The 16,507-nt window shown below is 39.1% G+C and overlaps 1 protein-coding gene across 1 annotated transcript in view; it reads left to right on the top strand.

The window, feature by feature from the left end:
* Positions 1–10,027, top strand: part of akap6 (A kinase (PRKA) anchor protein 6) — a 238,045-nt gene extending 228,018 nt beyond the window's left edge. The window contains exons 22-23 of the mRNA XM_085440867.1: positions 2,565–2,651; positions 5,483–10,027. Of these exons, the coding sequence (XP_085296993.1) occupies positions 2,565–2,651; positions 5,483–5,527 (132 nt within the window). The 3' untranslated portion in view covers positions 5,528–10,027. The remainder of the gene's footprint in view (positions 1–2,564; positions 2,652–5,482) is intronic.
* Positions 10,028–16,507: the final 6,480 nt, after the last annotated feature.

Below are 16,507 nucleotides of genomic sequence, written 5' to 3'. Positions count from 1 at the left end.
CTTTACCAATCCCGCCACGGGCCCATCCATCTGGCCCATCAAGACTCACTCTCATGTCATCAGTCCATAAAACCTTAGAAAAACCAGTCTTGAGATGTTTCTTGGCCCAGTCTTGACGTTTCAGCTTGTGTGTCTTGTTCAGTGGTGGTCGTCTTTCAGCCTTTCTTACCTTGGCCATGTCTCTGAGTATTGCACACCTTGTGCTTTTGGGCACTCCAGTGATGTTGCAGCTCTGCAATATGGCCAAACTGGTGGCAAGTGGCATCTTGGCAGCTGCACGCTTGACTTTTCTCAGTTCATGGGCAGTTATTTTGCGCCTTGGTTTTTCCACACGCTTCTTGCGACCCTGTTGGCTATTTTGAATGAAACGCTTGATTGTTCGATGATCACGCTTCAGAAGCTTTGCAATTTTGAGACTGCTGCATCCCTCTGCAAGATATCTCACCATTTTTGACTTTTCTGAGCCTGTCAAGTCCTTCTTTTGACCCATTTTGCCAAAGGAAAGGACATTGCCTAATAATTATGCACACCTGATATAGGGTGTTGATGTCATTAGACCACACCCCTTCTCATCACAGAGATGCACATCACCTAATATGCTTAATTGGTAGTAGGCTTTCGAGCCTATACAGCTTGGAGTAAGACAATATGCATAAAGAGGATGATGTGGACTAAATACTCATTTGCCTAATAATTCTGCACTCCCTGTATATGTCTTTAGCATGAATTCCAGTTAGCTAGCTTTTTAACTTGTAGGTGAGCTGACTGGGAGCAAGACAGAATAAAACACTGGCATTGCTCTTGGTTGTAAAATGAATCTAATGTGGAAATGCCTAAAAAGAATTTTTCTGAAGGCTGCCAGATGGAGATGGTTGTGGTTGCAAGAAGACTTCTGATAAATAGAAGTATGGAAGTAGGACGAAGGAAGGAAAACAGCTTTCTGACATGCTCTCTGTGAATGCTTGCTTTCTGAATTCATGCATTCTCTCATGGTACATCATGCTGAGTAAAAAAATAAGTCTTAGTCATACAGTGTGTCAAAAAAGAGGATTATCTCTCATTGGCTAATGACTGGTTAATCAGTAGTCATTAGAAAATGAGCGTGCAGATTCACAGTCAGGCCCCATCCTTCTCATTACACCCGTTATTTTAGTTTAGTCTGGTTTAGTTTTGGCAACTAATCTGGCAATGGTAGAAAGACTCAACTCAAGTCTTAATAGCAGTAGCTATGTTAAGCTTTTATACTGTCTGAAACTGGTAGCAAACAAATTAACAGCTAACCTTCCCAATAGTCCATATTGCTTCTAGCTTCCAGCACCACCATATTTAACCGAGTATCAACATTCTTCCAAACATTTGGCATGCTTTGTTAGCATTAAGTTTAAATCTCTGTAACAATGAGTTTAAGTTTTGTCTTTTACAGCTTTCCTGACAATAATGGCTGGAAAATCACCCTTTAGGAGATCAGAGACAGAGGCGTTTACTTGTGTGTGTCAGATCCCTATAGTAATAGCCAACTTACTTCTTTTTATTATGGAAATGTGACTTAATTAACAGCTGAAATGAAAGTGAAGTAGGGCTTTGGGCAATTACAGTGGGAATTCAACATGCAAATCTGGCAGTACTGTGACCTTTACCAAATCAAATGCACAAATATCTAAAAGAGATGTAGCACAGCAGGCCAACTACTATGAAAAAGGTACTAAAAGAAGAACAAAAACTAAGGAATTTTTCATTTTTTGTCAGAAATATTACATTAAAATGATTTATATTAGTTTTTCATGGATATAATTATTAGTTTGTGAGATTTATTCTCAGTATTTTTCATTATTTAACTTTTGCTTTCTTTGTTGATTATAAAACTATTTGATTGTAGCTTTCCTTTTGTGTTTTTGAATATTTATTTTTCTCAGTTGTTAACAGAATCACCAGACCTGCAGCAGCCGTTTTGTCCTGGTTTAGCGTTCTCATTAGTTTTTCATTTATTAAAATAGCAGCAAACAGATGAAGGAAAGAAAAAGCAAAAGTGGGGGTAGATGCGCCTCTGCTAGCTTATGTAAGCGGAACTGTATGCATATGTGTATCTGTGTTTGTGTGCATGACTTCCTGGTATTGTTATAAGTATGTGGAGGAATAATAGCTACCCAAGTATTACAAAGCGATTAGTTGCGAACCAATTAAGAGAGCGTAGTGAAGTGGGGGAGAGAATTGTTTTCGGCCTGATGCTCATTGTTTTAATTTGTAACTTTTCATCAGTTTGGGCTCAAAGAAAGTGCAAGCCGATTAGGAAACAAAGACAAACAACATTTCAGGCTGATAATGCTGTTTTGATTTATTCTTCTCTCCCTTCTCGTTTGTCTCTCTCTTTACTCACTTTTTAGCCATACATCGCAACTCCCTACCGTCTCTTTCTCACTGTTGAAACAATGAAACAAAAATGACTGAACAATTTTTCCCATCTTTTCTTCCTCTCTTTATCTACTTTGTTCTTTAATTTGATTTAGGTATTTGTTTCAATGTTCCTAATTTTTCCACAACGCTCTGTTTCTCTTTTTCTCTATTAGGGGAGCTCTCAGTTAAGTGCCAGGACAGCCCAGGGGCGGAGCCAAGCCTCAGTGAGACAGCCCACCTACAGGACGGGTACCATCAGGGTAGGTTAAGACACGGGAAAAGAAGTCACATATGGTGTTACAGCATTTTCACCATCATTTATCTATCCATCACTGGACACATTTAGACTAGGGATATTGTGTGATTATTGGATTTGGCAGTGCTCTACTCCTGTATTATGTATTGCTGTCACTGCCTACAGAGTCAATCACAGAAAGGCAGAAGCCAAAACAAAGGCTGTTATGATAATGTCTTGTATGGTGAATTTTTGTATACCTGATTTAAATTATAATGAAATGTGCTATATAAATAAAATTGCCATTGCCATTTCCAATTGTATAAGAGCTTAAAGTTATGTGTTATTACCCAGCAAACACTGAATAACCGTTGTCTTGTTATGACATATAGTCATTGAATCGTACTGAATAGATATAAAATGAAAGATGAACCAACACCAGAATTATTTCCTGCTATCTCTTTATTTATCAGAATAAAATGAAATTAACACTAAAAAACTTTCTTAACTGGAAGAATCAGAAGAAGACAAACATCTCACCTCATGTGTGACTTAACTTTAACCCCTAATGGCTTTCTTCCACTTATCCTGAGTTAACTCATTACACATTAAAAAAAGAGCATTCCCGTGTCCATGATGCTGACTTTGCAGCCAGACGATGTCTGCAACGTCAGCACATGCCACAAATGAAATAGAATTTACATGTGCAAAACCAAAAAGTGTTTTTCTTGGTTTATATTATGTGATTATTTGTGAAAATATCTTCTCAAATATGGAGACAACTTGAATGACCAAGTTGTCTCTACATTACTCATCTCAGTTAGAGCTCATTCGTTTGTGTTTTGTGAATTCAGGTTCAGGCTGTAACCCTAATGATGGGAGTTTTAATGGCTTTAACATAAATGATGCAAATTGAAATACTGTAATAGTCACCTCACATGTGTCGTAATGTCTTGTTAATAACTATAAATTTTATAAACTAACTATGGCTGTTCTGCATTATGCTGGGTCCACACAAAACAGTGAATTTATTTTGCTTTCATCTTACTCTTTCTTTTTAAAATCAAATCAAACCAGAAAGCTGCAGAACAAGAACAAAAGCCATCACTGACACAATCTGTGTGTGTGTGTGTGTGTGTGTGTGTGTGTGTGTGTGTGTATCTGTGACTGTGTATGTGTGTGTGCGCCTGTGTGTGTAAGAGAGAAAGAGATGTGGCCGCCCTATGGGTGCCTCCAGGGCTAAGCAAACCCTACTGCCCCCATACTCTAAACACACAAACATGCACATGCACACACCCCTGAGGGCAGGGCATAAGAGTCCAGGTAGAAGCTCTGACAGCCCAACATCTGCAGGTTAGACAGACATGTTGTACACACATGCACACACGCGCACACACAAATGTGCATGCACAGACTTATCAAGAGGGCAAACCCACATACACAACAAAATGAAAGAGCAAAATCAAGCTTAGTGAGCACACACACTGCATGTAACACCATGACAAAAGGACACACAAACACTTACATACACACATCATACCAGCGATGTGTACAGCTGGTCCTGACCCCCATGGCGTGGCCCAGTCTAGCCCACCTGTTCACACGCACACGCACACACACACACACACACACACACAGACACAGGTGCAATTAAAGCAATCCTGAATGCGACTCATGATGTGCTCTGTGACCCAGACAGCAGAAGGTCTGCAGCAAAACACACAGGAGCGAGAGGGTGTGTGTGTGTGTGTGTGTGTGTGTGTGTGTGTGTGTGTGTGTGTGTGTGTTTGAAAGTGTGTTCAGGCTTCATCGCTTACTCATGTTTGGAAAGTTTCATCACAAAGAAGACTGGACGAAGCTGAATATCGATACACACCTTATGTACATGGAATGAATAGAGAGCGCTGCTGAATGTATAAAACATCAAATTATTCAATACGATTCATGCTGTAAAAGAACAACTGAAAAAATGTAATATATTCAGCATTTAATAGATTCACAACAAAAAGCAAATAAGAGGGAAAAATGATCTGATGTGGAAAAGCATATCTTCAGAAAGAGCGTAGATTCTAAAGGTTTCATTTCAAATGCATATTACAGCTTTAAAATGCACAGTAACACTTGTGTCTCAGCTGGCTGAATTCATCCTGAGTAATCTTTTGGTAATATGAAAAAAGGCATTTATTGAACTTTTTTCCCACGGTGGATTGATCTACATTAACTACAGTCATATTTTGTTGGCTGGACTGTGTATGTCAGACTGAGTACAGGCTTTGTTTGGTTTTGTTTTATTCATTAGATTTTTTTTAATTGTAACAACCTCACCAGATTCCTGTATGCTGACAAAGTAAAATCGAAAGTTCAAGATGTCCTGGTCAGGATAATCTTGCTTTTAAAAAGGGGGTCATTTGGACTGCTTTCAGCAATACCATAGATGTTATTTTGAGATCTTTCAGTACAAGTCTTGCTCTGGCTTCCAACTTGAGTGTTCATGTTCACAAAATTGGCAAAGTGTGTCAAATCAGGCAAATGGAAAGAGTCTTGGTGTGGTGAAAAAAACTCCAGCTGAACGGTGGCACACAGTTTGTTTGAGATCCAAGTTGATTGTCTCAACTAGTGGCAAAGTCACCATAAGCAAGGAAACCAAAGCAGTGATGAAGCAGAAGTTGATGCTTCCTCTCAAAGCTTTCTTGACGTGCCCAAAAAGATGACCTCGATCAGCCAAATTGATTGGCAGTGTCAGGCAGCATGAACGGTATAAACACTATGAACTGCTTAAAGGGAGTGACTAATATGTTATGTTTTCATCAGCTTTGCTCTAACAAACCTACTCTTTCTGTCCATCCATTCATCCAGAGACCAGCCGTGTTGGGAGCAGGAACCTCCAGGATCCAGCAGTAAGCGAGCGCCTTTCGTCTTCTTCATCGGTGAAGTGATCTTACTTCTTAGCCTCATCACTCTGGATGGCCCCTCTCTGTTCCTGGAGCTTTCACATTTATCATCTCTCAGTTCTCACTGTTGTAATTCAAGACTGACTCATTTAATCATTTCAGGGTGACCTTCAAATTGATTGTCAACTGATTCTTAGTCGGAGTCTTTGAGTCTTATTTCAGGGTTGAGCTTGTGATTATGCTGCAGCTTTGGGGTTTGGCTGAGCATATTTATGAGTTAATCTGGGCACAGTATATAGAATATGAAAATACGATCATTAGGAGAAAGATGTTAAGAGTTATAAAGAAAGTACTGTAGCAGAATTATGTCCAGCAACAATTTGCAAACTGTTTCAAGGTGACTAAGGGCAGAGAGATATTATATATGGGCCATGACTCATCTAATTTCATGTCGTGTCCGTTACATAACACTGGGCTAAAGAGGAAAATACACTGAACAACACAGACTAGCTTTACTGTTTATATGCCGGCAATGCAAAATCAGCCTCATTTTCATTTTGCTATGTTTTGTAGCTTGTTTTGACTATTTAAAACAATTTAACAGTGCTACCTGAGCTTTTAAACTTTCAATAAGCAGTAAATGTAACTAATGTGAGTTGTTCAGAAATCAGGTGGAATTTACTGTACTTTTTTGAATTTCTTTTCTTGGGGCTAGTTTGTTTTATTTCCTGGAGGCCGGTTTTTCCACAAAGAAAACATGTTACATTAATACACAGAGGTAATCTGGTTCAATTGTTACTGCTAAATTCATGCAATTAATCTAACTGACTCAACATAAAATGGAAAAGGTTAGATATTTAAAAAAAAGTTGAAATGATATATAAAACAAAAAAGATATCAAGGGCCAATCAGATTTTTTGGAGTTTGAGAATCAACGCTATAAGAATAGCAGCAGAAAAACAACCATGATGTGGTGATGAGCATAAATCAGTGTGTCACTGTGTAGAGCACTCCACAGAAACATTAATAATAAATTCAACTACAAGTCATTCAAGTCTTCTGTCAGAGGTTCTGGACAGCTGCACATTTTCTGTTCCTGAAAATTATTTGCTACTCGTCAGTTAAGACAAAAGAAGAGAAAATTATCACCGTTTCCAAACAGAAATCACCTAACATGAACAAAACCCGAGGTTGAGTAAATAAAACGAAACAACAGCTCAGTGAAACCTGCATCCTGTCAGGCGTTTTCTGGACATCTATGGCAGCGGTCCCCAACCTTTTTTGCGCCATGGACCGGTTTATGCCCGACAATATTTTCACGGACTGGCCTTTAAGGTGTCGCGGATAAATACAACAAAATAAAACTAGTACCGGTACCGAAAAAAAGAAGATTTATTCATAACACACGTGAAAAGACCCAGGAAAACCGAGTTAACCATAAAAACGATAACAAAATAACTCTGAAAACCGATAAAAACCCTGAAAAACATACATTTCACACCTGAGCCTCAACTCTTGCGGCCCGGTACCGGTCCGAGGCCCGGGGGTTGGGGACCGCTGATCTATGGCAGCTCTGTCAACTGGGCCATGGGTTTGTTTCTTTGGCAGGTATGGCTATGGAAACTTTATTTGACCAATAAGGGGCATAAAGACTGAAAACAAGGTGGCTGAGGGAAACATCTGACTTTTATATAACTGCCTAATTGATTTTTTGCTTCACTTTTTTAATTTCTAAGCAAAAGACCTTGATTCAATTGACCTGAAGTCAAACAAACTGGAGCTCTGATTTTTTCAGATTTTTCATTTTCTGTTTCTGTTGTCTCACATCACTCATCAAAAGCCTCTGGTTCTATAATATTCTGGAGCTACCTCAGTATTGGTTGTGACACTGTACATCATATCTTTACCAAGTCTGCTTCTTACTGTATCTAAGTTGGTGTTTTCACACTGCAGTTGTAAACACTCTTTTCTTAAAGCACACTGCTTACAGTTACATAGCCCAGTGTTTCAGCATGTAACTTCCTAAAAATAACACTTGCTAGATTGTGTAAGTTTTCATAATCTGCTACTGTCCCATGGCCAGTTTCATTAGGTCTGCTCACAGTGGTTGTGGTAGAAGGCCGTCATTGTAGTAGAAACAGCACTAAAATTGAGTTGTGGTGTAAGTTAGTGGATCGCTAAGCCATGGTCCTATAATAAAATAAATTAAACTAAATTTATTTAAGATATCAGGAAAAAAGATTTGGAGGGTGGGAAGAGCTTAATGCTAACAGACATGAAAACACAAGTGATGATAAGAGAAAAAAAATTAAGGGTATGTTAAAAAATATTACAAATATTAACCTCACTAAAACAGCTCTGCTGGCATTAATCTGTTTTGTTAAACTCTTATGATTAAGGTACAAAGAGCACACAAAGTCGTCTTATATTGCATAGAAAAACACAAAAGTGTATTTCGACTGAACAAAGCAATTACTAAGGATGTGTGTGACTAATTAAATATTAAATGTTACCTTTGCTGGTCAGCTTAAGAAATGCCAGTCATTTGAAGTCGTTATTGAAATTTAAGTATAAAAGTAAACTGTTAGTTCTAAGATCAACCAGATCCACCAACTGGGGCTACAGTCCCAAAAGACAGCAGCACCCTGCTCTCTGAGCAGTTGTATGCTAGCTGTGTCAGTGTAAACTGGCATATTACCATCAAACAGAGCAATACGTAACCACATTCTGCGTTCTACTGGTTCTCTGTGGATGTTATGCTAACAGAAAATAAAGCTCTTGGTCCCAGCTGTAGTCTTTAGTGCTAGCGCTACTTAGGCTAGCATTGTTAAGGTTAGCTGCACTTGGCAAATGAACCAGACTGGGTGCTTGTTTTGCACAAATTTCAGCAACATTTTCAATACAGTCTGTTAAAGAACTGCGGTTAACTGTTTAAATGGCTCTAAAATACATGTTTGTATCAGAAAAATCAGACAGGTCTTCTAGTATAAATAATTTTCAATAGTCCCCAGGAACATCGCTATTTACTACCTAGAACACAGACTGAAGGAATCGGACACAGTTGAATCCTTCTCATCCGTTTGTAGAGGTCATTCGGATCTGTCTTTATCTAACACTGCTAAATCTTAAGACGTGTCTCCACAAGTACTGAAATGGACAGTACTATTACTTTGGTCAAATGCCTGAAACTGTTACACTTATGACAATTTCACTGAATATGAAGTGCTTACTCCTCATTTGATGTACTGACCAGTTAGTTCTTGGTGAAACTTAGGAAAAGACATAGAAGAGTTGTTCTTGTTTTAATTCCAGCTAGCTGATTATGTCATAGTTCTCAAACACTGTCTTTTTGGGGAGGGAGGTTGTCTGCTTTTGCAGTTAAATGCTGCGACTCATTTTCTCCAGGTTCCCCAAGTCAAGTCTAAAGTATATACCTGTCCAAAGGCAGGTGTATGATAAGTACTGCCTAATTTGGACAGAATTTTCAAGTTCTTTGAGAACTGTCCTGCTTTGCAGACTCATTGAACATACCCTAACTGTGTCTTGTAGGGTAAATTTGTGACGATACTATAGTGAATCCTCGATAGATCTTTCAGTTTGAGGTTGAGCCTGTCTCTTTCAGAACCAGTATAACCTTTCAAAGTGCTGCTTGATAGTCAAACCAAATATGAAAAAAGACAAAATTCTCTGCTGGCATTCATCTATTCAGTGATAGCTGTTTACCACCTTATTAGCTATTTGAGAGTAGCTACATGGTGGTGAAGAAGTCCATTGAATTACATGTGGAATAAAACCTTTCCCCTGTAGAACAGCATTTGCAAACTGAACTAAACCAGGTGTCCAAAAACAAAAGGAACAAAAAACCCAACATTAAAACAAAACGGTATTCTATCTATGCAACACGACCAAAGTTGGTGAGAGCTGAAGTGGTGTTGTGTAGACGTTACAGTTTGATCACTGTTGATGGGATATGTGTTGTATTAATACTGCTGTATGTATTTACACAAATATTGTATCATGTATCATTTTCTTTCTTTCTTTTTTTTTTTACCTTCTGGGCGACTCCTGAGATGACGATTAGCAGTGACGCTAGAGTTTGGGATTGGTGCCGAGACAAGTGTGTGTAGGGCAATATAGGATTTGAAATCTTTAAAGTATAATTGTGTGCCTTGCTCCACTGTTACTTCTCCTACCTTTTTTTTTTTTCTTTTTTTTTTTCAAATAAATACACTGCTTTCCCAGGTAGAAAACATGCAACATGCAAGAAAAAAATGTTTAAAAAAAAAGAGAAGAAAAAACAGCAAGGTTCATGTTGAGCTTGTGTATATATGTAAAGGTGTAAACCTTGATGTAAAATGCAAGAGGGGGGAATGCTTGGAGTCTGTGTTTTTCTCTTTATGTGGTCTGTGATGTGAAATATCTTTATTATTAGTACTGCCATAAAGAGCTTGAGTGCATGGTTCCTGCTAACTAAAGCCAACTTAAATAAACTTAATTTATTGGAAAACAATTCTGTGATTTTGTGTTGTGCTTTGTTTATTTTGTTGTTTTTTATCTCTCATTTTGATTAGAGCAGAAATCATGCTGGACCTAATACACAAGTTACTGGTATGTGATTTGATGTAAGTGCTTCAGAAAAGCATCAAAAGTTCAAAAAAGCTCATTCTAGAGAGAGTTGGGAAAACAACCTTGAAGATGTGAAGTTGGTTGGATGAGTGGGGCATTTATGATGCATATTTTCCAATTATTACATAATAACTTCCCATTTCTTTCTTCATTGCATTCTGACACGCTGTTGTCTATCATTTACTACTACTTTCAACACATGGGATAGCCCAATAGACCCTAACCCTATGAGACTGCAAGAAAATGTGGTCTGCTGGTGTCACCAACTGTGAATTGTTTTCTTGTCTTATTGCTTTTAGGGGTCACCACAGCATCTCCATCTCACTCTATTGTTAGCATCCTCCTCTGTCACACCAACTCTCTGCATGTCCTTCATCTATAAACCTTCTCTGAGGTCTTCCTCTTTTCCTCCTGAGCAGCAGCTCCATATTCAACATTCATCCGTCCTCTGCACATGTCCAAACCATCTCAGCCTTGCCTCTCTAACATTGTCTGTTGACAACTAAACCTGAACTGTCCCTCTGATCTACTTATTTCTAAGCCTTTCCATTCTGGTCCCTCCCAATGAAAAATCTCCTTTCTTCAGCTGTGCCACCTCCAGTTCTACTTCATGTCTTCTTTACTTGATTCTACATCCAAACCAGAATAAATACTGATCATTTATATACAATTTATTAAATTCAGCGTCACAAATCTGGTCATTTTCTTTTTCGAAAACCTTTCTGTGTGTACAAATGTCTAAAACTACATGCAACATCTCCCGCGCTCACTCACCAAACCTTAAATGTGTGTGCACCAATCACACCCATTCAGGTGCACCGATAACCTGATACTTGATCACGTTGCATGCCCACTTGGGATTTTGAGACAAATTTAACACTGTCAGCTGTTCGCAGATAGACAAATTTAAGATTGATTCAAGTCACAGCAAGTAATTCTTAAGATTATCTGCCCACACTGGGCTGGTTTGCAGTTGTTGTTTGGTACACAGTTCTTCTACACTGAAATCAGAACTGGAGTTCTGATATTTTCCTATGACAAAAGCAGTGTGTCAGGCCCTCAATCATCTGAAATGCATCATTTTTTTCATCTTCCATAGATATATATTTGTGCCCTTAATAAGACCTGTTTTCCTGCTGCCGCAAGCTTAGCTGCTTACCTTCACCCTGCACACACAGATGCAAAGTTTTAACTGCAGAGGAGATGAGGCACAATTGAAAGCTGAAGAATGTGATTGGATATGATAAATACTCACTTTGGCAATATTACTTGAACATTAAACAATGTTTACTTCATCAGAAGGAGGTCAGATTGTGGAACCAGGAAATGCTACTGATAACACAGAGAGGATGGCTGGATAATGGGGAGGATGGGCAGAGGAATAAATGGGATGTTTTTGTATGCTGAATATAAAGGCATACTGTATGAATCTCTTACTCACACTGCAAATCAATATGTCCCTGATTGCAGAGAGTCTCCTTGATAACACCATTTAAATCTGAACTTGACTTAATGTTGTTGGTTTGGCAATAAAAATTCTCTTTTCCATTCAGAACACATCACACACAAATGTGCCATACTCAGATTCCTATAAACCAATTAGCTTTCAGAAAATATTTTCTGAGGCTGAAAATGACTATTGCTGTGGTATCAACCTGTGGCAATATTACCTGAAATTATATTAGAGAACAACTCTTGCAAAGCAATGTTTCCTTTGGAAAAGATAATGGTGACTTGAAATATGTTAGCTTGTCTTTCTACTATTAAGCAACAGTTTACTCTTGTTAAGCACACACTGGTGCATTTGTGCTATTTGTAACTCAGTATTAATTACGCAAAGGCAAAAGTACAACTTATTACAATCTGTAAACTTTATGTTATGAATTCATGTGAACATTCCAGTCAGGGCGGAACAACAACTACAAGAAATACATCCAGGAATGTTTTTCCTGGATGTCACTGAGGTAAATACTGCGAAATGCTGCTCTGGCTTTCTAGCTTTTCATTTCACATGAATCTACAACCAAAAGATTGCCTCTACATAAGATAAGAAACACTTTATCACAAACTTTGGGAAATTGCTGTGTTACTGCAGCCAAACATAAAAAACCTCCAACATTAAAAAAGTAATAATTTCATAAAATTAATGCAGCACGGTGGCACGGTGGTTAGCGCTGTTGCCGCACAGCAAGAAGGTCCTGAGTTCAATTCCACCCTCAGGCCGCGGTCTTTCTGTGTGGAGTTTGCATGTTCTCCCCGTGCTTGCATGGCTTCCACCCGCGGTCCAAAGACATGCACTTAGTGAGGATAGGTTAATTAGTTAATCCAAGTTGCCCATAGGTGTGAATGCGGGAGTGAATGTCATCTGATGGAGGAATCCAAACAATGTGTTCATTTAAACTGGATTCAAACAGCAGTTCAGACCACAGAAACTTTCTTTGCTGTGATTTGGTGAGTATAACTGAATTGAACCGAATTCAAAGTAATATAACAGTAAAAGCATGTGATCTTATAAGTGATGTGTCCGAACAATTTGATAGGATTCATAGGTGACTGCCATTGGAAAAAGTCATCGAATATTTTGTTTTCAATCAGTTATTTAAAAGTTGTGAAAAGTAAATTGAAATTACCATATATTCAACAAAATATTGTTGTTGAATATATAGTATTCAACAAAAAGAATACTAAGAAGGTTGAGCCAGCAACATTGTTTTCTTGACCTGATAATCACACTGACAGTTGGGTCCTCCCCCATAGTGGACCTCTCCTACAATGCAGTATCACTAGATGGAAATGTTCAAATGTAGTCAAAAAAAGTACATGTATTCTTTATCTACATGTAAATTATATTCCTGTTTTCGTGTGACCTTATTTGTGCAAGCCTCAGGGCTGCCATAGTGTTCATCAATTGTCCCTCTACCCTTTCAATCCAGCAAAATAGGCTGCTGTTGTGTGACATCTGGTTAGCACCATAGGATAAGGTGTGATTTGAAAAATGAAGCTGTAAATATGATTTCACCCCCAGGGATGCAGTTCATTATATCATATATGTCCTCATGGACAAAAGAATCAAATATCAAAGTTTTGCTAATGACGCTTTAAATAGTGTCTAGCAGAGGGCCAACTAATATCGAGTACATCAGCTAGACGCCATCATTTTGAAGCAGCTTTTTAACCACGAATTACATACCTAGTTAATTCCTGCTTTAAAGTTGATATCACTGAAAATAGGCATGTATGAAAACCAAACAAGATTTTGAAATCCATAATAATCTGTTTTAACTGATTGACTAAGTGACTGGAGTTAACTTTAAGAGCAAATTTGTTCAGGAAAGACAAATAAGTATTAGATCATGTAAGAGTGTGAACTGTTGCCTGTCTCTATGTTGGCCCTGAGGTGCACCAGTGATCTGTCCACAGATTGGCACCAGCTTTTTTGCAACCTGATATGGATCAAATATTCACTTCCATTCAATTTTATTTATACAGCGCTAAATCACAACAACAGTCACCTCAAGGTGCTTTATACTTGTAAGGTAGGCCGCACAAGAATACATGCAGAGGAAAAACCCAACAATCATACGACCCCCTATGAGCAAGCACTTTGGCGACGTTGAGAAGGAAAAACTCCCTTTTAACAGGAAGAAACCTCCAGCAGAACCAGGCTCAGGGAGGGAGGGGCGGCCATCTGCTGCGACCGGATGGGGAGAGAATATAACAAGTACCATCAGTCACTTTGGTCAGTAGTTCTTTCACTGGAAATAAGACTTTCAAAATTTCAAACACCACACAGACACCTTCATGTGTAACAAAACAAACTATTTACTGGTACAAAACAAAATCTTTTGGCATCACATTTATTCAAAACAGTCCATCATGTTTATTAAAATTATTACCTGACAGTCTTGCCAGGGGAGGTCACTGAGTCCCCCCACCCCCCGGTGATGCCCCTGCTTGCCAGGATTACTTCTTACTTCTTATATTACTTTAATTACTTTTAATCATCATGTCACAAATTCAACAAATGTAAGAGTAGAGAGCAAGACACTACAGTTTACCAAGGAGGCGTAATGCAAAGTTCACAATCAACGCATTAAACAAAATAATGTCATTACAAATGTATTATTACCCAGCGCAGGCCCCGTATTCTTTTGTGTGTAATTCTTTATTAATCAAGCTGTTTCAATTTTAAAATCATTTTTATATGGCGTCTCTTCAGTTTCTTTATTTGTTATCTGTTTAGTTAATATAACGTGGGTCTCCTGGAACAGCTTGGTTCAACAGTCAACTGGTAGTATTTGATTTAACTGATTAGTGTCTTTCCTCCTCCCCAGCCAGCAGTCTGCACTGTGTATTTAACAGTGTTGTAATGCTGTGCTCTGACACTTCCCTCTGTCTTTCAGAGAGTATCAGAGGAGAGCTGTCAGTGGATTAAAAAAATAGCAGTTAGCTGCAACAAAACACACTCCACATTAAAGCAAATTGCTTCTTGCGATTGTTGATAGTTTCTCATTGTTGCGTCCCTCTCGGTTGGAGCTGTGATGTTGATTGTGGCTGAAGGGGCCTTCAGATGACTGATAAGCATTGATGAATGAAAATGGAAATGGTTTTCAGCGTTTTGCTTTCAAAGGGAAATCAAAAACGGTGGAAGGAGAGGGGAGAGCAGAGGCGGGAGAATATTTGCCTTTTTGCAATTAACAAGATATGTTCTTTTTTTCTGTGGTCAGAAAAATGGAAATGGCTTTTAAGGTCGTAAAGGTCGAGCGCATCGAAGCATGGTGGCTCTGCAATTACTCTTCAGGCAGCAGCCTGATTGGGGGGAGGGTGGGGAGGGGACCGACCGTGCACCGATGGTCAAATTAACGAGATGACCGGCTCCCTGTCGAAAAGATCACATGTGATTACCGTACATCAAACAGACAGAGCGCTCAAATTATCTCCCCTCTTACTGTGAAGTCAGAGAAAAGGGGATAAAACACAGATGGACTGATTAGTTAAAGGCTTTAAATGTCAAAACTTTCACTGTCCACAGCTTGAATGGATGTGCTTCTCCTCTACTCAGCAGGCACGAGGGGGGTCGTCCTTTAAGTTTACACTAGCTACAATAAATGGCTGTCTGCATGACACGATTAAAGCTATACTGGATATCATTGGACTCCTCTGTGAAGCTTATGTGAGTTCTATTGTGTCTGGTTTGATATAGCTACCTGCAAAATAGCGTAAAATATTAGGTTATATTGGTTCCGCGCATTCTTACAGGAAGCCGAGGACTAGGCCGACTTCGTTTCAAAGTCCTCACAGTCCAGCACTTCTCCTGAGTTGAAAATAGTCCTACACTTGGAACACCGACGCACTCGCCCAAGTCACTTCTCTGCTACCATAATCTAGAGGAAGAGTGACTAATGACATCCACAGCACATATAAACAATGGCTGAGGAGGAATTGATCCTGGCTGTCAACCCAGTTTTTTTTTACAATCTAGCACTGATGATGGTTAGAAGCTAGCAACAGTAAGCACTCTAAAAAAAGGACAAAATAGGCTTTCCCATGACAAAAGCTGCTACTCATGGAGACAGATGCTCAGCTTATTATTAAACTATTACACCTAGTAAGATTTTAATAGTAGCCTATACTAAAAGCTTTGGAGACGGCCTGCAAAAAGTCATTTTCACATTGTATCAAATAAGCAGTATCCATGTTGTAAACAACGTTTTTCTTTCAATTGTCTCGGCACACAAGTTGAAATTCAAATTTGCAGAGAAATGGATTAGCAACAGCGTTGGTGGGATTCCTAGGATGGGACTCGGCTAGCTCTTGGAGGGCCTCCATGCTGCCGTTCATCACTCGCAACCTACCCTTCAGGCCACTCCTCTGGGAGTGGACGAGGAAAGTGCTCAAGAGGGCACCGGGAGGACTACTTCGAGCACACGAGCGGCCAGCTCACGCCAGCACAGGCGTTTTATAAGATTTTGGGGATTATCATTGTTCCACTCAGTTCACCCAGCAGTCCCACAGGGACAGAGTTTTCCCTCCTCTCCTTCTGGCACCCCCTTCCATGAGGAAGCAGTGATGTGAACCCATTTTTGTGTGTCATCATAGCAAACTCTGCTCCTTGAGACACCAACTGTAGCAGGAACTACCTCAGACGCTTTGGTGTTATGACTCGCAGTGTGGTGCAGACCATCCAAGAGTTTAGTGCTTTAGATTTTGGTAAGTGAAATTCTAGTGTTTCTGTAGTCTGTTACTTAATCTGCATGAATTAGCTGTTACGTGTGTCTTTGTATTCCATGTATACAGTTCATGATGTAGCTTGGTAACTAAACTTACTAGTATTACTAGAATATGTAAGTTAGCACTCCAGACA

This window comes from Copadichromis virginalis, linkage group LG19, assembly GCF_057382275.1.
Source record: "Copadichromis virginalis isolate Kocher_CV1m ecotype Utaka linkage group LG19, C_Virginalis_male_GT1.1, whole genome shotgun sequence".
Taxonomy (NCBI): Eukaryota; Metazoa; Chordata; class Actinopteri; order Cichliformes; family Cichlidae; genus Copadichromis; species Copadichromis virginalis.
The sequence above is the reverse complement of the archived record's forward strand: the minus strand, read 5'-3'. Positions and strand labels throughout refer to the sequence as shown.